This window comes from Sapajus apella, unplaced genomic scaffold (genome assembly GCF_009761245.1).
Source record: "Sapajus apella isolate SASKATOON/1434 unplaced genomic scaffold, GSC_monkey_1.0 scaffold152, whole genome shotgun sequence".
Lineage (NCBI taxonomy): Eukaryota > Metazoa > Chordata > Mammalia > Primates > Cebidae > Sapajus > Sapajus apella.
In genome coordinates, this window is record NW_022437092.1 from 1,868,156 (window position 1) to 1,892,566 (window position 24,411).

Below are 24,411 nucleotides of genomic sequence, written 5' to 3' on the forward strand. Positions count from 1 at the left end.
TGGGATTATGGGCATGAGCCCCCACAACTGGCCTTTTTTTTTTTTTTTTTTTTTTTTTTTTGACAGTGTCTTGCTCTGTTGCCCAGACTGGAGTGCATGGCACAATCTCGGCTAACTGCAATCTCTGCCACCCAGGTTGCTGTCCCCCCATTTTTTTTTTTTTGCCTTTGTTCATTATCACAGATGAGCCCTGCTACCATAACCACTGCGTTAGTGCTGGGTCAGAACATCTGGGTTCTATGACTTGGAAGCATCTATTTCCAGATGTTGAAGATAAAAGTGCAAAGGGGGCTTGCAGCCCTTGAGAAACAGGGGTCACCTGACTGGGGCTTAGCGGTTAGGGTGGTGGTTTTCTTTTTTTGTTTCTTTTTTTTTTTTTGAGATGGGGTCTTGCTGTCTTGTCCAGGCTGGAGTGCAGTGGTACAATCTTGGCTCACTGCAGCCTTCACCTGCTGGGCTCATGCAATCTTCCCGCTTCAGCCTCCTGAGTAGCTGGGACCACAGTCACATGCCACCAAGCCTGGCTAATTTTCTGATGTTTCTGTAGAGACAAGGTTTTGCTGTTACCCAGGCTGGCCTGAAACTCCTGGGCTCAAGCAATCCTCCTTCCTTAGCCTCCCAAATTGCTGGGATTACAGGCATGAGCCACCTCACATAGTTGGGTTAGGGGTTTTGTCAAGATTTTCAGTTGACACTGCTGAGATTGAGGCAGATTCTCTCATTTCATGGAGAGGAAGCCAGAAAGAGGCAGAAAGCAAGCTGGCAGAGCAGTCACAGACAGCCCTAGGACTGGAAGAGCCAGGATTTCCCACTTGAGTATCCTGAAGGAAAAGATTTATCATCCAGGTGCATTAATAATAGCATTCCCTGGCCGGGCGCTTGGGATTCAAAGTGTAGTCCCAGCACTTTGGGAGGCTGAGGCAGGCAGATCACTTGTGGTCAGGAGTTTGAGACCAGCCTGGCCAACATGGTGAAACCTTGTTTCTACTAAAAATACAAAAATTAGCCAGGCATGGTGGCTCACGCTGGTAGTCCCAGCTACCTGGGAGGCTGAGGCTGAAGAATCGCTTAAACTTGGGCAGTGGAGGTTGCAGTGGGCTGAGATCGTGCCACTGCACTCTGGCCTGGGTGACAGAGTGAGACCCCATCTCAAAAATAAAAATAATAATAATAGCACACCCCTTCACTGAGTTTTGAGTGTCCTGATTTGGCAATAAATTCTATGGTCATTCCTATCTATGCTCCACCCCTGAAATAGGGAATCCTTCTTTTCTTTCCCCGGATTAGAGCGAAGATAAAGAACTTAGATTCAGAACTTAGTGACAATACTTCTATAAACTGGCTGTGTGACCCTTGAGAAGTCATTCCATTTCTATTAAAAAATGAACAGCAGGGCCAGGTGCTGTGGCTCATGCCTGTAATCCAGCACTTTTGGAGGCCGAGGCATGTGGATCAGGAGTTCGAGACTAGCCTGACTAACATGGTGAAATCCCATCTCTACTAAATTAGCCAGCCGTGATGGTGCGTGCCTGTAATCCCAGCTACTCAGGAGGCTGAGGCAGAATTGCTTGAACCCAGGAGGCAGAGGTTGCAGTGAGCCAAGATCGCGCCACTGTACTCCAGCCTGGGCAACAGAGCAACACTCTGTCTCAAAAAAAAAAAAAAAAAAAAGTTACCAGCTGGTTGACTTTAGCCTTTCCGACTCTAATTCTATAAATAAGTTAGTAAAGTCACAGGGCAGGGGCTTCCTAGGAGTAAAGTACCACAGAATGACCGCGTCACCATTTGTGAATGCAAGGAACACAAACAGGCTGATTGAAACCTGATCTCCTGCCGTCTGGAAGCTGGGAATCCCTCAGCCTATTACCTCCTTCCATCTCCTCCTGGCTTTTAAATTAAATCTTATTCCATAGCGACATTCTACACTTTATTTATTTATTTACACGCTGCCCTGTTCCAGAAAGGATTTAACTTGGCTTATTCTATAGTTAGCCACAAGTAGACTCCTTAATTTAAAAAAGAAGTGAGAGAGACCAGGAAGAGATAGACCTACTGGCCTACCTGGAGCACATCCGCATCTCACTGTATCAGCCCCAAGCTAATACACGCTACCAGCTTTGAGGGGAAACCACCCACCTGACCCCAAGAGGCACTAGTTTGCACACCCCGGCTTCACAGGCCACTGCATCACCACCTCCTTGGCTGCTGCCTTTTCTCTTTTAACCACCAAGTAGAAAAATGCCCTAATGGAGTACTTCTTCCTGAAAGCAGGACTTGCCTTTTAGTGGTGCCAAGGCTCCCTGGGTGACCGTAGATTTTGGATTTGTGCAAGCCTTGACTTGAAAGGTCTTTTGCGCTTTGTGCCTCTTGTCTTCTCATCTGTGAGATGAGAGCCCTGTCCACCTTTAAGTCACACAGATTAATAAGTACATCTGCGGAAGCACCTTGGAAAAGATGCATAGGAGTCTGTGACCTCCAAGCTCCAGCTGACTGTTTGAAGCTGGAGCCCGTCAGAGCTCAGCCCAGTCCACCCACCCCCAGACTAGGTCAGACCATCAAAAGCAATGGAAGCTTGACACTGATTATCCAGCTATATAAAAGAAGAAGAAAGGAAGAAGAAGAAGAAGAAAGAAGAAACAAGAAGGAAACTAGGCGCAGTGCCTCATGCCCGTAATCCCAGCACTTTGGGAGGCCAAAGCAGTTGGATCAGAAGGTCAGGAGTTCGAGACCAGCCTGGCCAATGTGGTGAAACCCTGCCTCTACTAAAAATACTAAAATTGGCCAGGTGTGGTGGCCTGTGCCTATAATCCCAGCATTTTGGGAGGACAAGGTGGGTGGATCACTTACAGTTGATAGTTGGCAGCCAGCCTGGCTAACGTGGTGAAACCCCGCCTCTACTAAAAATACTAAAATTAGCCGGGCGTAGTGGCAGGCGCCTGTAATCCCAGCTGCTCAGGAGGCTGAGGTTGCAGTGAGCCAAGATTGTGCCACTGCACTCCAGCCTGGGCAACAGAGCAAGACTCTTTCTCAAAAAAAAAAAAAAAAAAAAGAAAAGAAAAGGAAAAAGAAAAAGCGAAGAATTGCTGCAGTTAGTCAGCTGGAAATGGGCGGGCAAACCTGGGGAACTAGCTAATGCCTGCCTGGCTGTGCCACCCCTCGGATCTGTGTGTTTATCCAAGCCTACAGAAGAGGGTGGGGAAGGGGAGCTGGGGAGACCAAGTCACTGCAAACCGTAGCATCCTTCCCAGGGGGAGCTCAAGGATAGGGGTTTGGGCCCCAATGAAGAAGGGAAATCAGGTTCCAGGGTATGTGCATTGGGGTAGAAAACTAGCAGCAATTGGTGGGCGTGGGGTTGTTGAAATATCGGCAGGTTGGGGAGGGGATAGCTGGTAGACAGATGGGAAGATGTGGAGAGAGCGGTCTTGACGGGTTTTCATAGGGAAAAAAGGTTACTGGAGGGGAGGGTCTTCACGGTGAGGGGAGAAGGGAGTTGGGGAAGAGGTCTCCACAGGGAAAATAGAAAATGGCTGGGATTTCCCCCGGGGAAAATGGGAAGGGGCTGCAGAGTGGGGTCTTCAGAGGGAAAAAGGGAGATGGGAGTATCTCACTATAGGAAAGTGTCTAAGTGGGCAAAAATCGGTGGGTGGCTGAAACAGGGGTCTTGCCACAGGGAAGCCACGGTGGCTGAAGATCTCCATGGGTTAAGAAATGGAGGCCGAGAAGGTCTCTCCATGAAAATGGTACCTCGGAAGAGCTCCAAAGAAAAAAGATGGATGAGGCTCCTCACGCTGGAAATGGGGCTTGGGCGGGGGGCATTAATCTCTATGGGGAGGTCGGGGCGGGCAGTGGCGAAGGAGATCACTGGGATGTCCGAGTTGGCTAGCGGAAAGCCTCCACCCGGGAGGTCAAGGCGGGCAGTGGGGGAGGAAGTCCCGGGGAGGTCCGAGTTGGCTGGTGGCTGCGGGGGGGGGGGGTCTCCAGCCGGACATCGGGTTGACTGGCGGTCTGGGGGAGATCGCGGTTGACGGAGAGGGAGGACGAGGGGTTTCATGGGGGAGATCAAGTTGGCCATGGGAGCAGTTTTCCGCGGGGAGGCCGGGGTCGGCCCGGGGGTGGGGATTACCCGCACAAGCCCAGCCTCACCGTCCGCCAGGGCTTCACTGCACTCGAAGCTGATCTCGAACCGGAAGGGGCTGTAGAAAGGGCTCGGGTTCTCCAGTACCGCCACATTCAACACGGACACCTTGGCCATCGCCTCGACTCACCGCGCCGCAGCAGGGACAGGGACAGGGGAAGGGGCAGGGGCTGTGACCGAGGCCGCGTCTGGGTCCGGTGGCGGGATCAACGGGGTAGTGTTGACAGAGCCCGCTCCAGTCTCTTCTCTCCGCAGACAGAAGTGCGCACCTCGTACGCGCGCCGCCTTCAAATAGGCGGCCTCCGCCCTCTGACCAATCACCGCCAACGCTCCCTGGCGGCGCGCGCACCCTCTCAGCCAATCCTGGAGCGCCGCTCGGCGCGCGCCCAGACTCCTCGGACCAATCAGTGGAGCTCCCTCTCCACGGAGCGTGAGGAGGGCGGGACCACCTCCAGTCTTCTTAGTGTGTCCTCTGGGAACCAATCCCCAGCGTCTCCGACTAGGAGGTCAACGGCAGGAGTGGACGGAGTCAGAGCGCCGGCCTCCTGCTGTCCAATCCTGAGGGTTCCCGTACCGGCGTGGCCCGCCTCTCGCCTCGCTATTCCGGGATATGTATCCAGTAGCGCGCAGCGCCGCCAACCGCCGAGCGGTGGCGCGCGGCGCTCGCTGAAGACGGCGGGAAGGGCGGTGCTCGCACCCTCAGTGATTGGCAGGAGGGAGTGGGGCGGAGATAAAGAGGGTTTTTTGAGAGTTGATTGGCTGGATTGGTAATGAAAGCGGGAGCCTAAGGAGGCTCAGCTGGGGATTCGCTGGAGAGAAGCGGAAGTCGGGCGTCACCGCAGTGCTGGGGAGTGTGAAGCGAGAGGAGGAGCGTTTGTGGCCTCAGCGTCTGTCAACAGGTGAGCGTTGGCTGGAGCTTTTCTGAGTGGCTGGCTCCTGACCTCGAGGTGCAGCGGCCCGGGTGTCCGTTGTGAACGTTGTGAATGTTCGGAGTGGCAGTCACGCGGCGCGCTCGGACCTCGGGAGTCCGGCCGAGTTTGGATCCCGCTCTTGCCCCCGAGGGGTTGGAAGCCCTTTCACGCCCCCTGGTGGGCTCTTGGGAGGTTTCAAGCGGACGGTACTGAAAATGGGAGTTCCAGTTAGGGGACAGACCAGGGTTCGAGTCGGTGCTCTGCTATTCAGCGCTCGAGGCAGCGTCTTCCCATTGAACGGCGCCGTGGAAATTCCCTGTCATGACTCATGACCACATAATACATCCAGAAACTTCTCTCCGCCGCATCCCCCCTGGGCCGTCGGCCCCGGCTTGGGAGACTCCAGGTTGCGGAGTCTCTGCCCCACGGGAAATCAGCGCTGCCCAGTGGAAAAATAATGCCTGCCGCGCACCTAATTTTACATTTTTTGGAAGCCACTTAAACAACAACAACAACAACAAAAAAAAAAAACGGAGTATCGCTGTGTGGCCCAGGCTGGAGTGCAGTGGCTCGATCTTAGCTCACTGCAACCTCCACCTCCCGGGTTCAAGCGACTCTCCTGCCTCAGCCACCCCGGAGTAGTTGGGATTACACCACCATGCCTTGGTAATTTTTGTTTTTTAGTAGAGACGGAGTTTCTCCATGTTGGTCAGACTGGTCTCGAACCCCTGACCTCAAGTGATCCGCCCGCCTCAGCCTCCCAAAGTGCAGGAATTACAGGCGTGAGCCACAGCTCTGAGCCAGTAACACACAGTATGTTGCATTCTTTTACCCAGTGAAAAAACATTCAGATTCCTTGTGTGTTGTACACTCAACCGCACATCTGTCATCGGGCATGTGAATACATTTTCTTCGAAAATAGTCGATCAGGTTTCTTAGGTTTCATAAGGTTTGCAGTTGAAAATGTAGATTCACACATTCCTACTATTCTCAACGTACTTCGGAGTCTTCCATGAGCTCAATTTTTTTTTTTTTTTTTTTTTTTTTTAATTGAGATGGAGTCTCACTCACCCAGGCTGAAGTGCAGTGGTGCGATCTCGACGCACTGCAACCTCCACCTCCCGGCTTCAAGCGATTCTCCTGCCTGTGTCCTGACTAGCTGGGATTACAGGCGTGCACCACCACAACCAGCTAATTTGTGTTTGTGTATTTTTAGTAGAGACAGGGTTTCACCATGTTGGCCGGGCTGGTCTTGAACTCCTGACCTCAAGTGATCCGCCCACCTTGGCCTTCCAGAGTGCTGGGATTACAGGCGTGAGCCACTGCACCCGGCCATATCTTTTTCTTTTTTTTATTTAAATTTTACTTTGTTTAAAAATGAAATTTTAGAGTCTGGGCATGGAGGATTTCTTGAGGCCAAGAGTTCAAGATCAGCATGGGCAACATAAAAGAATCAGCCAGGTGTGATAGTGCACACTTGTACTCTGCTACCTATGAAACTGAGGCAGGAGGATCACTTGAGCCCAGGATGTTTAGCCACTGCACTCCAGCCTGCGTGTCAGAGTGAGACCCTGTCTCTAAAAATTAAAATTAAATTAAAAAAAAAAAAAAAAGTTCAGGGGGCCAGATGCAGTGGCCCACACCTGTAATCCCTGCACTTTGGGAGGCTGAGGCAGGTGGATCACAAGGTCAGGAGATCAAAGCCATCCTGGCCAACATAGTGAAACCCCATGTCTACTAAAAATACAAAAAAAATTAGCTGGGGGTGGTGGTGCATGCCTGTAGTTCCAGCTACTCGGGAGGCTGAGGCAGGAGAATTGTGTGAAACCGGAAAACGGAAGTTGCAGTGAGCCAGGATCGTGCTACTGCATTCCAGCCTCGTGATAGAGACAGACTGTCTCCAAAAAGAAAAGAACAGTTTAGTTGTCTTGATAGCCACCGTTGGGTGCTCTTGAGCCCCTGTGACAAGTGGCTACTGTATTACTGGACAGCGGAGGTGTCCAGTAATAATCAAAACACATTTGATCAGGTCATTTCTCAGGATGAAAACGCTGTCTTCCAAACTCTCTATGCTTGTCTCCTGTTAACCACCCAGCTCCAACTTCAGTCCAGCCTAAGTAACGGTTACTCTTATTAAAAATCCAACAAGCCGCCAGGTGTGGAGGTTCACACCTGTAATCCCAGCACTTTGGGAGGCCAAGGTGGGCAAGGCAGGTGGATCACGAAGTCAGACGTTGGAGACCAGCTTGGCCAACATGGTGAAACCCTGTCTTTACTTAAAAAAAAAAAAAAAAAAAAAATTAGCTGGGTGTGGTGGCGTGTGCCTGTAATCCCAGCTACTCAGGAGGCTGAGGCAGGAGAATGGCATGAACCTGGGAGGCGGAGGTTGCAGTGAGCCAAGATTGTGCCACCGCACTCCAGCTGGGCAACAGAGCGAGGCTTTGTCTCAAAAAAATCCAACAAGCCACTCCCAGCACAAAGCTTCTGCCCAGAACATCTTCTCCTGGACTCTTGGCATGGCTTATGCCTTCTTGTCATTCAAGTCTCGGTTCAGTTGTCCTCTCCCTAGAGAGGCCTTTTTAAGGGTGCCCTGGACAGTGTTCACACTCATAGGCCGTAAGCCTGAATAGCTCTGACCCAAGCCACTAGCATTTCTTCCCCAGACACCTCTGTGGGCTCACTAGGACTCACTAACTATGCTAGGCAAATGTTTTCTTTTTAAAGAATCTAGTTCCCGTGGGATTTTTTTTTTTTTTTTTTTTTGAGGTGGAGTTTCGCTCTTATTGCCGAGGCTGTAGTGCAATGGTGCGATCTCGGCCCACCACAACCTCTGCCTCCCAGGTTCAAGCAATTCTCCTGCCTACTACTCGAGCTACTCTCTCGAGTAGCTGGGATTACAGGCATGTGCCACCACTCCTGGCTAATTTGGTGTTTTTAATAGAGATGGGGTTTCTCCATGTTGGTCAGGCTAGTCTCGAACTCCTGCCCTCAGGTTATGGGCCCCCTTAGCCTCCCAAAGTGCTGGAATCACAGGCGTGCGCCACCATGTCTGGCCCCCCCCCTTCTTTTTTTTTTTTTTTTTTTTTTTTTAAATAGAGCTCTGTTGCCCAGGGTGGAGTGCAAGTGGTGGCATGATTGTGGCTCACTGTAACCTCCCACCTCAGCCTCCTGAGCAGCTGGAACTACCAGTGCATGCCCCCATGCCTGACTAATTTGTTTTACTTCTTTTTTTTTTTTTTTTTTTTTTTTCTTTTGTGAGGGAGTCTTGCTCTGTCACCCAGGCTGGAGTGCAGTGCTTCGATCTTGGCTCACTGCAACCTCCTGCTCCTGGCTTCAAGTGATTCTCCCATCTCAGCCTCCCAAGTAGCTGGGACTACAGGCACATGCTACCTTGCCCAACTAATTTTTGTATTTTTAGTAAACATGGATTTTGCCATGTTAGCCAGGCTGGTCTCAAACTCTTGACCTCAGGTGATCTGCTCACCTTGGTCTCCCAAAGTACTGGGATTACAGGTGTGAGCCCCTGTGCCTGGCCTGTTTTAAAATGTTTTGTAGAGACAGGGTCTTGCTGTTGCCCAGGCTGGTCTTGAACTCCTGGCCTCAAGCAGTCCTCCTGTTTTGGCCTTAAGTGCTGAGATTACAGCGCCTAACCCATTTTTTTGGTATCTTCATCTCACATTAAGTTAAAAAAAGTTTTTTTCAAGTTGTTAAAAAAATTGAAAGTTTTTTTTATTCTTTTGGAATTATTTGGCTTCAGGGAAACTCACAGTTATGATTCACTTGATTTCTTGGCATTCATTGCATACTTGGGGATATTTGTGATTTGAGAAAATCTAATTTCCAAATGTAATTCGATTGCTTATGAATACTGAATTTAATGATTAATGCAGTTGTCAGGATGTTACATTTTCAAGGTGCTTAATTAAACATTTATTCATTCCAACTTTGTAGTTTTCTCTTGGCATTGTGGAACTTTTTTTCCTTTATCCCTGTCCCCGACCTTTTCCTAGCCCCTGAGAAGCTCATGAGCCACAAGCATTATTTCCGTGGTGCTAATGAAGAAAGTGGCCCTGTCTGTGATGCATTCTCTATACAGCTGGCTGAATGATCTTCACTTGTAAACCAGATCATGTCATTACTCTGCTTAAAACCTTCAAAGGCTTATCCTACTTAGAATGAAACCTAAGATCTTTCCTATGGCTTAGGAGGCCCTTGGTGGTGGCCTCAGCTGACCTCTCAGGCCTTGTCTACCATTCTTCCTCTTGTCACCGCTCTCAAGCCCTGCTGGCTTTATTTCCCTTCTTTCAACACACCAGCTTGTTCCTGCAGCAGGGCTTTGCACCGGCCGTTCCCTCTGCCTGGAATGTGCATCCTCCAGATAATTGCATGGCTGCCTCACTCTCTTCACTTGTAGTTCAGTTCAAATGTCCTCTGAGAGAAGCCTTCCCAAAGTACCCTATTTAAAGTAGCCCTTTCTTGGCCGGGTGCGGTGGCTCATGCCTGTAACCCCAGCACTTTGGGAGGCCGAGATGGACATATCACCTGAGTGTGAACCCAGGAGGCAGAGGCTGCAGGAGTTCAAGACCAGCCTGGCCAATATGGCAAAACCCCATCTCTACTAAAAATATAAAAATTAGCCAGGTGTGGTGGCATACGCCTGTAGTCCCAGCTACTTGGGAGGCTGAGGCTTGAACCTGGGAAGTGGAGGTTACATTAAGCTGAGATGGTGCCATTGTACTCCAGCCTGGGCAACAAGAGTGAAACTCCGTCTCAAAATAATAAATAAATAAAGTAGCCCTTTCTTAATCACATCACCCAGTTTTATGATCTTAGTAACACATCAGAATTTGTACTTATTTTTGGGTGTGCATGGTGGCTCACACCTGTAATCCCAGCACTTTCAGAGGCCAAGGTGGCCTGTTACTTGAGGTCAGGATTTCCAGACTAGCCTGGCCAACATTGCAAAACCCCATCTCTACTAAAAAAAAAAAATACACATGGCCAGGCAGAGTGGCTCATGCCTATAATCCCAGCACTTTGGAAGGCTTAGGCGGGCAGATCACGAGATCAGGTGTTCAAGACCAGCCCGGCCAATATGGTGATACCCTGTCTCTACTAAAAATAGAAAACTTAGCTGGGCATTCTGGCACGCACCTGTAATCCCAGCTACTCAGGAGGCTGAGGCAGGAGAATCGCTTGAACCTGGGATGCGGAGGTTGCGGTGAGCTGAGATTGCGCCATTGCACCACTGCGCCACCGCATTCCAGCCTAGGCAACAGAGCAAGACTCTGTCTCAAAAAATGTATATACATAGAAAAAAAATTATCTGGTCATGGTGGCATGTGCCTGTCATCCTAGCTACTCAGGAGTCTGAGGTGGGAGGATCGCTTGAGCCCAGTAGGCAGAGGTTGCAGTGAGCCAAGATCACACCACTGCACTCCAGCCTCTGTGACAGAGTGAGACCCTGTCTAAAAATTTAAAACAACAAAAAAAACTGTTAGTAGCACATAATAATAAGCAGATATATCTTCCTTTTTCTTGTGTAATACTTCAGGTGCACACACACTCAAAAAAGTATAAGAAGTGCTATAGCAAAATACCCTTTGCCCATTACCCAGCTTAAGAGCTGAAACATAGAGATGCAACTGAAGGATCTTCTACCCTACATCAAACCCATTCCTCTCCCTTTTTCCTCAAATGTAATTGCAATCTTGAATTTGATGTTTATAGTCTTCTGTGCATAGAGGCGTGTATCTTTAAACATATATAGTATTGTTTGTCACGTTCTATACTTTTATATAAATGGTGTCTGCGCAATTTAGAGTTAACCTAGCAGGTCTGAGACTGCTATTCTTAGGAAGGCCTGTTTGCAAGATTGGCCCTTGGCTGATATCTAGGAACTTGGATTTTAGGAGGGTTTCTGCGGTTCCCCAAATGATGAGTGCCTAAACTATTCTCACCAACAATGTGGTTCATGTTGAACACCTGCTGTCCTTCTGGAGTCTGGCACTTTGGTAAACGACCACCCCCTAGTACAACCCTGGTCACTGAGTAATGAGCTTCCCTGGTAGACCGCATATCCCTGGTGCTGTCGTCGTTGGAGGTAGAAATTGACCGAGTCCTGTGTGACTCCACTGGGAGAGGACTCTTAGAAGCTTGTCCTGGTTTCCTCTGGACTTTAGCTCATGCACCTTTTCCCTTTGCTGATTGTGCCTTGTGTCTTCACTGTAATAAATCACAGCCATGCCTACACCTCCAAGCTAAATCCTGTGAATTCTCCTAGTGAGTCACTGAACCTCAGGGTGGTCTTGGAGACCTCTGATAATGGGACCATACTTGGTGTATCCTGGCAGAGCTGGCACTAGGGTGGCACTAGGTCCTGCCTTCTGAAACTTGCTTTTTTCTTTCTTTTTTTTTTTTTTTTTTTGAGACAGAGTCTCTGTCACCCAGGCTGGAGTGCAGTGGCGTGATCTCGGCTCACTGCCACCTCTACCTCACAGGTTCAAGCGATTCTCATGCCTTGGCTCCTGAGTAGCTGAGATTACAGGCGCGCACCACTATGCCCAGCTTGTTTTTGTACTTCAGTGGAGACAGGGTTTCACTATGTTGGCCAGGCTGGTCTCCAACTCATGACCTCAGCTGCTTTGCCCGCCTCGGCCGCCCAAAGTGCTGGGATTACAGGTGTGAGCCACCATGCCTGGCCAAAACTTGCTTTTTTCATCCAATGTAATGCTTTTGAGATTTATGTGGAAGCATGTGTAGGTCTACTTCACTTATGTTCACTGCTATACAGCTGTGCTGATAAGGTAGCCACTAGCCACATGTGGTCATTTAGATTAAAAGTAGACAAAATGGAAATCCCATTTCCCCAGACACACTAGTCAAATTTCACATGTTCGGCAGGAGCCTGTGGCTAGTGGCCACTGTGGTGTATAGAGAACATAGACAGGGAACATTTCCATGAAAACAAAGTTTTGTTGGACAGTGTTTACTTACTGATTCACTTGGTTGAAATTTAGGGTGTTTTCAGTGCTGCGGTATGCATTGGTATCTTTGTCTCCTTGAGCACACATAGGAGTTACTCTGGGATATGTAGCAAGGAGTTGAAGTGCTGGACTGTGGCTTGTGGAAATATTCACCTTTCCCAGATGCTGCCAATCTGTTTTTCAAAATGATGTCACCAGTTCTTACTCCCACCATTAGTGTTCCTGTGGCTCAATGTGCTTATCTTTTATTTTTATTTTTGAGAAAGTTTTGCTTTTGCTGCCCAGGCCAGAGTTCAATGGCACGATCTAGGCTCACTGCCACCTCCCAGTTCAAGCAATTCTCTTGCCTCAGCCTTCTGAGTAGCTGGGATTACAGGTGTGTGCCACCACATCTGGTTAATTTTTGTATTTTTAGTAGAGATGGAGTTTCACCATGTTGTCCAGGCTGATCTCAAACTCCTGACCTCAGGTGATCCTCTTCCCTCAGCCTCCCAAAGTGCTGGGATTACAGGCGTGAGCCACCGAGGCCAGCCACAGTGTCCTTATCGATACTTGCTATTGTCAGACTTTAAAATGTTTGTCCTTCTGATGGTTGGTAATTAGTGGGTTTGAATTGCATTACCCTGAATACTAGTGAGGTTGAGCTATTTTCAGATGTTTATCGGCCAGTTGCCTTCTGTGAATTGGCCCCTTCTGCCGGATTGTCTTTGGCTTATGGACTGCAGGTGTTCTCACATCTGAGGCTTGTCCTTTCTTTTTTTTATTCGTTTGGGTAACGAGTGAATCTCTGTCTCAAAAAACAATCTAGAGTGGTACAATCTCTCCATCTCCTGGATTCAAGTGATTCTCCTGCCTTAGCCTCACAAGTAGGTGGGATTACAGGTGCCCACCACCATGCCTAGCTAATTTTTGTATTTTTAGTAGAGACAGGGTTTTACCATGTTGGCCAGGCTGATCTCAAACTCCTGACCTCAGGTGATCCTCTTCCCTCAGCCTCCCAAAGTGCTGGGATTACAGGCGTGAGCCACTGCGCCTGGTTGTCTTTTAATTTTTATAATGTTTTGATGTTCAGAGTTTTTAGAAATTATTTTTATTTTAGGCTGGGTGCAGTGGCTCATGCCTGTAATCCCAGAACTTTGGAAGGCCAAAGCGAGAGAATGGCTTGAGCCCAGTAGTTCAAGACCAGTCTGGGCAACAAAGTGAGACCCCGTCAGCTGTGCATGGTGATGTATGCCTGTAGTCCCAGCTGCTAAGGAGGCTGAGGCTGGAGGATTGCTTCAGCCCAGGAGATTGAGGCTGTAGTAAGCTGTGATTGCACTACTGCACTCTAGCCTGGGCAACGGAGCAAGACTGTATCTCAAAAAGAAAAGAAAAGGCCGGGTGCAGTGGCTCAAGCCTGTAATCCCAGCACTTTGGGAGGCCGAGGCAGGTGGATCACGAGGTCAAGAGATCGAGACCATCCTGGTCAACATGGTGAAACCCCGTCTCTACTAAAAATATAAAAAAAATTAGCTGGGCATGGTGGTGCATGCCTGTAATCCCAGCTACTCAGGAGGCTGAGGCAGGAGAATTGCCTGAACTCAGGAGGCGGAGGTTGCGGTGAGCCAAGATCGCGCCATTGCACTCCAGCCTGGGCAACATGAGTGAAACTCTGCCTCAACAAAAAAAAAAAAAAAAAAAAAAGTAAAAAAAGAGAAAGTAAAAAATTATTTTAAAAAAAATGTCATCAGAAGTATCTATTTATTTATAGTGTGTCATGTTTTGTGTGTGTGTGTGTGTGTGTGTGTGTGTGTGTGTGTGTGTGTGTGCCTTGCTTGAGAAATCCTACCCTGAGATCAATAAGATATCCTACTGGGTTTTCTTCTGGAAATTTTACTTTTCATATTTAGCTTTAAAAAATCTACCTGAAATTCATTTTTATTTATTTATTTTTTGGCCAGATGCAGTGGCTCACACCTGTAATCCCAGCCCTTTGGGAGGCCAAGGTGGGTGGATCACGAGGTCAGGAGTTTGAGACCAGCCTGACCAACATGGTGAAACCCCATCTGTACTAAAAATACAAAAATTAGCCAGACATGATGGCGGGTACCTGTAATCCCAGCTGCTCAGGAGGCTGAGGCAGGAGACTTGGCTGAACCGAGGAGGTGGAGGTTGTAGTGAGCCAAGATTGCACCACTGCACTCCAGCCTGGGTGACAGAGCGAGACTCCGTCTCAAAAAAAAAACAACAAAAAATACATGTCTTTTGAGAATTACATGAGAATAAAACGTGGGAAAGAGCTTTCAAATGATACATCTCAGCATAAATGTATTGTCCCTGGCCACATGCAGATGAATGGGTGCCACTAGCAACCACCTGAGGGTTAGAGGTTGTCAGGCACAGCAGGTTTATTTTTATTTTTGAGACAGAGTCTCACTCTGTTGTCAAGGCTGGAGTGCAGTGGCATGATCTCAGTTCACTGCAACCTCTGCCTCCCAGGTTCAAGTGGTTCTCCTGCTTCAGCCTCCCAAGTAGCTGGGACTACAGGCACCCACCACCACACCCTGCTAATTTTTTTTTTTTAATAGGGAAGGGGTTTCACCATGTTGGCCAGGCTGGTCTTGAACTCCTGACCTTAAGTGACCTGCCCACCTTTGGCCTCCAAAATGTTGGGATTACAGGTATGAGCCACTGCACCTGGCCAGGCACAGCCAGTTTAGATTGTATGTAGTGAAGGGGAGAATAAAAGACACAAAGACTGGTCATATTTGACTCTCGTTGTATGTGGGATTAGATTTTAAATTAGAGTATTAGGTCAAATCACATATAGTTAAACTTATCTACTTTTTTTTTTGAGATGGAGTGTTGCTGTCAGCTAGGCTGGAGTACAGTGATGTGGTCTTGGCTCACTGCAACCTCTGACTCCTGGGGTTCAAGTGATTCTCCTGCCTCAGCCTCCAAAATAACTGGGGTTATAGGTGTGTGCCATCTTGTCCGGCTAATTTTTGTTTTAGTGGAGTTTTGCCATGTTGAGCAGGCTGGTCTTGAACTCCTGACCTCAAGTGATCCGCCCACCTCAGCCTCCCAAAGGGCTGGGATTACAGGAGTGAGCCACGGTGTCTGTCTAAAATTGTGTACTCTTAAAAGTCCCCATGCTTGCCTATAGAGCATCTCTCAAAAAATGTATTAGATTCATTTCATCCTCCAGTGTGAGAACAGATTGCCTCTTCGTCATTTGGGCACCAGATGAAATACTGATCTTAGGCTTTGAGGCCAAACTGAATTAAAATCTTAGCGTCACACAGTGAGCGACGTGTGGAAACTGAACCAGCTGAGGGAATGGCAGATTTACAGTTTACATCATTCTTTTTTTTTTTTTTTTTGAGACAGAGTCTTGCTCTGTTGCCAGGCTGGAATGCAGTGGCATCAATGCAGTAGCGCAATCTTGGGTCACCGTAACCTCCGCCTCCTGGGTCCAAGAGATTTCACTGCCCCAGCCTCCCAAGCAGCTGGAACTACAGGTGTGGGCCACCATGCCCAGCTAGTTTTTTGTATTTTAGTAGAGATTGGGTTTCACCATGTGTTGGCCAGGATGGTCTCTATCTCCTGACCTTGTAATCCACCCACCACGGCATCCCAAAGTGTTGGGATTACAGGCATGAGCCACTGTGCCTGGCCTCTTTTATTTATTTATTTTTAAATTTTTATTCTAGATGGAGATTAAATATATTTCTTTATCCTCATTGAAGAGCTTCTATCACTCATCACTGTCATCTCATGCTTGCTTTGGGTCTTATGCTGAATTCAGCCTCATTCATTCTTTTTTTTTTTTTTTTTTTTTTTTTGAGACGGAGTTTCACTCTTGTTACCCAGGCTGAAGTGCAATGGCGCGCGATCTCGGCTCAGCACAACCTCTGCCTCCTGGGTTCAAGCAATTCTCCTGCCTCAGCCTCCCGAGTAGCTGGGACTACAGGCATGCACTCCCATGCCCAGCTAATTTTTGTATTTTTAGTAGAGACAGGGTTTCACCATGTTGACAGGATGGTCTTGATCTCTTGACCTCGTGATCCACCCGCCTCAGCCTCCCAAAGTGTTGGGATTATAGGTGTGAGCCGCCGCACCCGGCCCATTCATTCTTTAACAGATACTTTCAGATCGCCTGTGTGCCAGATGCTGTAGGCCTAGACCAAGAACCCTTGCTTTTCAAGGTCTTACCTTGTAGCCAAGAGGCAGATGATAAACAAATAAGCAAAACGTAATTGCTAGAGAGTAGTAGTACTATGAAGATAGAGCAAGGAACAGGTTAGGAAGTTGTTGAGTGGCTTGGGAAGGCCTTCTGGGAAGTAGGATTTCATTTTCATAAACTCTGCAGGAGAAGTCAACTCTGTGGATATGGAGAAGGGGACGGAGGCCAAGCCAGCAGAGAGAACAGCCGGTGCAAAGCCCCTGAGGCAGGCAAGGGGGTGCCTGCCTGTTTGAGCCCAGCGAGTGGAGGGAAGGTGGGGAGGAAGCTGGGGGGTGAGGTTGGAAGGCCTGTAGGCCATTGTGTTGACCTTGGCCTGTGCTTTGGGTGAGACAGAACATTGGAGAGTTTTGAGCTAAGGAGGATGGTACGTGTTTACGAAGATCACTGTGGTTTCTGTGTTGAGAAAAGCCTGAAGAGGGACAGGGAGCTATAATGTTTAGGGACTGTTGCAGTGGCCCTGGTGAGACAAGTTTTAAGGTTTATTTTCTGTCAGGTTTATCGCCGAGTTTAAAATGAGGAAACTGAGGCCTGCATGAGAAAAATTAGACGCTAATTTATTCGGCTCCCAGGCAAGGTTCTATGGTCTAGGGAAAGGGGGCCAGAGAAGTTGCACCTGACTCCTCTCAGGCGTGGGGTTATATAGGGAGGGAAGGCGCTCTGATTGGCTGTGGAGAAACAGGATGTGCACATAGCAAGCTGCTATAGGTAGATAGGCGGGATTTCTGGTGAGCGGGCTGGATGGGGCAATGTACTATTGGGCAGGTTTTGGTGGGGCTTCTTTTAAATTTCGGCGGGATTTTCCAACGGATGGCTGGGTGCCGAGTGCAGAGTTTAGTGTCCAGTGCAGATCCTGCTGCTGAGTGCAGAGGGGATTTCCAAACGGCTGGCTAGGTGCCAAGTGCAGAGTTTGGTGTGGAGTGCAGATCCTGGTGCTGAGTGCAGAGGGGATTTCCAACGGCGGGCTAGGTGCCGAGTGCAGAGTTTAGTGTCCAGTGCAGATCCTGGTGCTGAGTGCAGAGGGGATTTCCAAACGGCTGGCTAGGTGCTGAGTGCAGAGTTTAGTGTTGCGTGCAGAGGTGGGTGTGGCGAAGCTAGATGCTGAGTGCAGATTCTGGTGATGTAATTTTCAGGCGTGGAGAGGGATGGGCGTGTCCAAGCTCCTGAGGCAACTGGCCTTACATTCCAACCCTTTTGATGATATAGGACGCTGCTTCTTTCTGGCTACTTCCTGCTCAATAGGGGCGGAGTGAGGTGGAGGGGTCTATTGGCTGGTGCCTCGATTGGGAGTCGGATATAGGGGTGAAGTATCATCTGGTTTACGGCCACCCTGGAAATTTCTTTTATGCGGGCCTGTAAAAACTTGAGAAAAAAAGGGGCTAGTATTAGTAGAGGACACAAAACGATAATGGGGGTGATAATGGGAGCTAGCTAAGTAAGCATGGGGGATTGCCACCAGTTGAGAGACTCGGCTGGTGCGCTCTGCTTCCTGTGGAGGTTCTCTTGGAGGCGATAGAGAGTGTTGACATTTTCTTCCATGAGGCCTGTTTCATTGATGTAATAGCAGCACTGCTCCTGGAGAAACAGACAGGTACCTCCTTTTTCTGCCATTAGCAAGTCTAGGGCCCATCGGTTCTGGAGAGTTACCTGAGCCAGCGACGTGATTTGTCGCTGGAGGGAGGCTAAAGAGGCGGCTGACGCTTCAGTAGCCACACGGAGCTTGTCTTCTAGTTGAGCGGCTGAAGTGATGCTGTAGCCCATGGCACCACTCCCTATTCCAGCTGCTACTAGAGAGGATGCTAAAGAGAGGCCAACTACTATCGGGTGGAAGACTGCTTGTTTGCTCCGGTGATTAGAGGACGGTGTGATGAGGGATAGGAACTCAGTTTGTCCGTACACTTCTAACTGCGGGACTAGTGTGACGGGCACACAGGGGAAAGGGAGGGATGCATTAATAACGTTGGTTAGGGTTCCATTACACCAAAAGTATCCTCCTGGAGGTGTGTGAAGGGAGCATTTTACTTCTACCGTGGTGTTGCACCTGAGGCTGGGGCTGCTGGCTGTCCCATAACAGAGAGAGAGATTTTGAGAATGTACGTTGAACAAGGGTATACCCGTTAAGATGGTGTCAGGCCCCATGGGAGATTGTGACAGGTTGAACCCAGTCTGGAGGGGAACTGTGGCTAAGGGGGGGGTTTAAGGAAGGCACATAAAAAGCAGTTGGTGAAATCTGTGACCCCGGTTAAATTTAACATGTTAGCCCCTTGCTGTACTAGAATTAGCCAGGAGAAAGGCTGGGGGGGGGCGTTGTTTGAGGGCCTGGGTTCAAATGAGGGGTTAAGTTGGTTATTTAAAGAAGCCCTATTTTGTAAGATGGAATTCCTTAACAAATTGAGTTGCTCTACTTCCACAGGTACAATCCATGTATAGGACCGGAACATTAGCCAGGTACCGCTGGGGCGTCTGTCTGTAAACCTAGTGTATATTTTACCTGCCGTACCCCTTTTCCAGTGGGCGTCCCAGAGATCATGGATGATAAGGGACACTTTACCTTGGTTGTTGGCGAAGAGCATTCAACTTTTTGGGGTGGTGTCAGTTCTAAAGTTTGTGGGTATAACACAAGAAGCGTATGGGCATCCACCATAGGTATCATTTTTTGAATGACAGGAGTCTTTGGTTTGGTATAAAAAGCAGAGGCTAAAGTTATTCCAGGAGTTTTTGGTAGTATTGGACTTGGATTTTGGGAATTTAAATTTTATGGCTGATTGGCAGCCTGCGGGCTGGCAATCTGCTTGGGCAAGGTATTGGGTTTTAGTGGTGGGGCTTTCTGTCCAGAACTCCTGAAGGTAGAACCGCCAGACATAGTAGGAGTTGGCTTTAAGAGGGGATACCAGAAGGATTGTTAGGAGGAGAATTTGAAGGGTTAGAAGTTGACAGGTAGGGGTTACGGGTGAGGCGGAGGCGAGTGGGTCCCAAGGGTTTAGATTTCCACTGATTATTTTTGGGAGCCAGTTTGAGACGGGACACGTGGTACCAAGGGATGTGGCCTAAAAGTTTTGCGGCAGTCAGGGTGGTTAGGATAACGATTTGGGGTCCTGACCACCTGGGCTGCAGAGACCCTGGCTTGAGTTCCCGGAGGAGAACACTGTCACCTGGCTGGAGAGGTATAGTTGAGTGGGAGTCCTCTGGTCCCGGAACCACGGGGAGAGCACGGTCTGCGTGTTCCATGAGTAAGTGGCGGGAGAGAGAGGTAGGGAAGGTAGGAAGCCAGAGGAGGCGGTTGTACCGGGAGATTGTGAGAAACTAGAAAAGGCCTGCCGTACAGCAACTCAAAGGGGCTGAGACCCATTGGCTTCCGTGGGGTGGCTTTAACCCGGGCTAGGGCAAGAGGTAGGAGTGTGGGCTAAGAGAGTTTTACCTCTATGGTGAGTTTGGCCAAATGATTTTTGAGGATGCTGTGAGCCCGTTTAACCCTACCTGACGACTGAGGGTGGTAGGGGATGTGTAGTTTCCAGGAGATGTTGAGAGACTTGGCGACCAGCTGGACCACCTGAGCTGTAAACTCTGGACCGTTGTTTGACTGGATGTTTCCAGGCACGCTGAAATAAGGGATAATTTCCTGAATTAAGAGGGAGGCCGGCCGGGCGCGGTGGCTCAAGCCTGTAATCCCAGCACTTTGGGAGGCCGAGGCGGGTGGATCACGAGGTCAACAGATCGAGACCATCCTGGTCAACATGGTGAAACCCCGTCTCTACAAAAACTATAAAAAATCAGCTGGGCATGGTGGCGTGTGCCTGTAATCCCAGCTACTCAGGAGGCTGAGGCAGGAGAATTGCCTGAACCCAGGAGGCGGAGGTTGCAGTGAGCCGAGATCACGCCATTGCATTCCAGCCTGGGTAACAAGAGCGAAACTCTGTCTCAAAAAAAAAAAAAAAAGAGGGAGGCCACCATGTCTGTGGTTTCCTTGGAGGTAGGAGAGGCTTCAATCCATCTAGAAAAGGTATCTACAAAGGTTAGGAGGTAGTGAAGTTTTTTGTGAGTGGGCATATGGGTAAAATTAATCTGCTCGTCTTGGGTTGGCAGGTGGCCACGCATTTGGTGGGTAGGAAACTGTGGCCTTAAGCCTCCCTGAGATGAGACCTTAGAGCAGGTAACGCATGCCTTGTGTACTTGCTCAGTCATCTTTTGCAGACCTGGCAAGAACAAAAGGGGCTGCATGAAATGGTGCAACACTTTGGGCCCTATATGTAATGATTGGTGGATTTTAGCAGTAATTTTTGGGGCCTGTTCCCGGGGAAGGGTGATTTTGTTGTTTAGGAAGATCTAACCTTGATCAGACTCGGTTCCCCCTTTTAATATGAGGGCGCTGTTTCTCTGATGGCGAGTAAATCAGCGGTGTGGCCGTGGTGAGAAACAGGACTGGAATGGGGGCTAGCCTGTTACTGGTTAAGGATTTTGCTGCTGCATCTGCCCTTACATTGCCCCAGGAAACAGCATCTTGCTGGGCTTGGTGCCCTTGGCAGTGGATGACAGCGACTTCTTTGGGCTGTGCTAGGGCCTGTAGGAGATTAGAGATTTGGGTAGCGTTAATTATGGGGGACTCTTTCGTAGTAAGGAATCCCCGCTCTCTCCAGAGGGCAGCATGGCAGTGGGTAATAAGAAAAGCATACTTTGAATTAGTATAGATATTTGCCCGCTTTCCCCGTGCTAGGGTGAGAGCTTGGGTTAAGGCAGTGAGCTTTGCTTTTTGTGAGGTGGTTTTATCGGGGAGGCGACATGCCTCAAGGGTGGCTGAATCAGTGACTACGGCATAGGCGGCTTTTTGCCGCCCCTCGGCTGTCGCTGTTGAACTCCCATTTACTTAAAAGGTAAGGTTGGGGTTATATAGGGGAAGCCTCCTGAGGTTTAGCAAATGCATTCATTAGTTCAGGGTAGGAATGGGCTGGGGAGGGAGAATGGGATGGAAGGGGAAACAAAGTGGCTGGGTTGAGTGGAGAAGTGGGATGAAGGCTAACCGAAGGATTTTTAATAAAGAGTAGATGAAACTCCTGTAGGCGAGAGGGTCCTAGGTGAGCGAGAGATTTGTGAGAAGGTTGGTCAGTTGATGAGGAGAGAACACCGAGATAGGCTGGCCTAAAGTAAGTTTGAGGGAGTCCTTGGTAAGTTCTGTTGCCGCTCCCAGGGCCCACAGGCAAGGCTGCCATCCCCTAACTTGGGATCAAGTTGTTTTCATAAGTATGCTACAGGACGATACACTGGGCCTAGGGGTTGGGTTAGGACTCCAACTGCAGTACCTTGTTTCTCGTCAGTAAACAAGTAGAAGGGATGGTTAAGGTCGGGCAGTTGAAGTGGAGGTGCCTTGGACAGAGCAGTTTGTAGGGTTTTGAAAGCTTGTTTTACAACTCCAGGATGAGAGAGGGGTCCCGTGGTTGTGTCCTTAGCCGCCACATACAGAGGTTTAGCTAGAGTGGCAAAGTTAGGTACCCAGTGACAGAAGTATCCTACAAATCCTAAGAAGGAGAGAATCTGGTCTGCAGTCTCCGGAGTCTGCAGCGAAAGAAGTGCCTGCTGGCGGTCGGTTGTTAGGCTTTTAGTTTTGGGGGTGAGGCGAATGCATAAGTAGATTACTGAGGTGACTGACAATTGTGCTTTAGCAGGGGATACCCGGTATCCCCGGGATCCAAGCAAGTTAAGGAGAGTGGCAGTGTGCTGTTGAGACAGAGAGGGAGGGACTACAAATAATAGGTTCATCCACATACTGGAGAGGGAGACTGGGTTGGAGGGAGCAGGAGCTGAGGTCAGCTGCTAAGCCTTGTCCGAAAATATGGGGGCTGTCTCTAAATCCCTGGGGCAGGACTGTCCAGGTGAGCTGCTGTGACAGGTTGGTGTCAGGATTGGTCCAGGTGAAGGCAAAAAGGAAGTAAGACTCTGGGTGAAGGGGAATAGTAAAGAAGGCATCCTTGAGGTCAAGAACTGTAAAATGAGAGGTAGTGGAGGGAATGTTGGATAATAGGGTGTATGGATTGGGGACCACCGGGTGGAGGGGTACTACCGCCTCGTTGATGAGGCACAGGTCCTGAACTAGGCGGTAGTTGCTGGTTGACTTTTGGACCGGTAAGATAGGAGCATTACAAGGGGAACTGGTGGGGATAAGGAGTCCCTGGGCCAGAAGCCGGGTGATGATAGGCTTTAGGCCCTGGCGGTGGGTTTTTGAGATGGGAAACTGAGGATGTGAGGGAAAGTGGGTAGAGTTTTTTGAGAAGTATTTTAACTGGTGTGTGATGTCTGGCTACCACAGGCTTGGAGGTGTCTTATACCGAGGGATTAACTTCATTAGGAGGGATAGGGGGTTGAGGCGAGGGGTCAAGACAGGGTGTGATACCGGTTAGGAGTAGTAGTAGAAGGTGGGCAGAACATGGGCTTGAATGTGGGTGGCCAGTGAATTGGAGGGTGGCCCCTACAGTGTGGAGAATATCTCATCCTAAAAGGGGGACTGGGCATGAGGGTATGATTAGAAAGGAGTGGGAGAAGGGATGTCCCTCAAGGACACAGGCTAAGGGGCGAGTTTGGTTAGGAGAGGAGGGCTTTCCTTCAATCCCCATGACTGAAACCTGGGAAGGTGTTCTAGGTCCTGAGTAGGAAGGCAGTACAGAATAGGTAGCCCCCATATCCATTAAAAAAGAAATGGATTTACCCGCTACCTGCAGCATTACCCTGGGCTCGGCAAGGGTGATGGGGGTCCTGGAGTCCAGGCTGCGTCAGTCGTCCAGAAGGCCAAGGAGTTCAAGCGGAGGGACTACTTCCTGCAGACCAGCTTGCCCCCCACATAGAGGTGTGGGGGGTGAGCCTGCAGCCCGGGACAGGCAGTCAACCTTCCAGTGTCCAGTCTGCTTGCAGCTTGGGCAGGGTCCAGGAGGTGGATGAGGACAGGGGCACTGCAGTGCCCAGTGTCCCTCCTGGCCGCATTTGAAACAGGGCCCAGGCAGGGCCTTTGAAGAATTTTGGGAGGGTTTCGATGGACCCCCTCCACTGGGTGTTTGGTGGGCTGCCGGCCTCAGGGCTGCTACAAGAGCTGGGGTTTGGAGGCCTACCTTTTGCTGTAAATGGGCTTGGCGGGTGGCTTCAGCCTTTTCCTCTCAGCCATTGAAAACTTTAAATGCTGTGTTCACCAGGTCCCGTATGGGAGTTGGGGGCCTTCCTCAGCTTTTTAAAATTTCCTGCTTATATCAGCTGCCGACTGGCAGATGAAGTGGGTGGCTAGGACTGTAGCCCCTGCTAAGGAGGCCGGATCTAGCTGGGTATAGAGGATCATAGCATTAGTTAATTGGTCTAGGAAGGCAGCTGGGTTTTTATTAGGACCCTGAGTTATTTCCCTTAACTTGTTATGATTAACTACTTTTTGAGCTGCGCTCTACACGCCCACTAAGAGGCACTGTAGCATTTGGTCTTGGTGGCGGCGGCCATCTTGACCGGTTTGATAGTCCTAATTAGGGTCTCCCTGGGGGACTGCCGCTGCGCCTACTGGCATTTGATTGATTGTGAGATGTACCTGATCAGCATGAGCTCAGGCCGCTGTAAGAATGCGGTCACACTTATCGGGAGTAAGAGTGAAGGACAGAATTACATAGGTATCATGCTAGGTTAGGTCGTATGCCTGGGTGAGGTAACGAAATTCTTTGGTATAAGCTGTAGGATTGGTGGAGAATGACCATAGGTGTTTTTCAGTGGCTGATAGATCGGAGAGGGAGAAGGGTATGTGTACTCGGACAACGCCTTCTGCTCCAGCTACTTTGTGGAGGGGGCATAGGAGAGGAGTCTTATTGAGAGTACAGCATGAGTGGGTGTGAGCACTAACAGGAGAGGCTAAGTTGGGATTAGGAAGAGGAGGAGCAGGAGGGGGTTGAGGTTTCACATAAGGCGGGGGATCGGTGGGTTGGGCGAATGGAAAGGAAAGTTCTTCGGGTGGGTCAGGGTCAGAAAGGGAGGAAGAGGAGGGTGGAGGACCAGAGGGCGATGAGGAAGTTTCCTTGGCTAGTAGAACTTGGGCAGTAGTGCAGGAGGAGCAGAGGGCAGGGCGGGAGCGAAGGTACCAGAAAGCCTGCATGTAGGGGACCGTGGACCATTTACTGTCCTTTTGGCAGAAGTTGTCTAAGTCTG

At 49.4% G+C, this 24,411-nt stretch overlaps 1 protein-coding gene and 2 long non-coding RNA genes across 3 annotated transcripts in view; 1 reads left to right on the forward strand and 2 right to left on the reverse strand.

Moving 5' to 3' along the window:
* The window catches only part of ASF1B (anti-silencing function 1B histone chaperone), a 16,171-nt gene extending 11,471 nt beyond the window's left edge, over positions 1–4,700 (reverse strand). The window contains exon 1 of the mRNA XM_032265810.1: positions 4,144–4,700. Coding sequence (XP_032121701.1) covers positions 4,144–4,252 — 109 coding nt within the window. The 5' untranslated portion in view covers positions 4,253–4,700. The remainder of the gene's footprint in view (positions 1–4,143) is intronic.
* Positions 4,701–4,949: 249 nt separating this feature from the next.
* Positions 4,950–24,411, forward strand: part of LOC116541556 — a 31,157-nt gene continuing 11,695 nt past the window's right edge. The window contains exon 1 of the long non-coding RNA XR_004264858.1: positions 4,950–5,034. This is a non-coding gene — a long non-coding RNA (uncharacterized LOC116541556). The remainder of the gene's footprint in view (positions 5,035–24,411) is intronic.
* LOC116541558 lies at positions 18,745–19,883 on the reverse strand. The gene is made up of 2 exons (XR_004264860.1): positions 19,407–19,883; positions 18,745–18,925 (listed from the first exon to the last, which is right to left on the reverse strand). It is a non-coding gene; the product is annotated as an uncharacterized LOC116541558 (long non-coding RNA).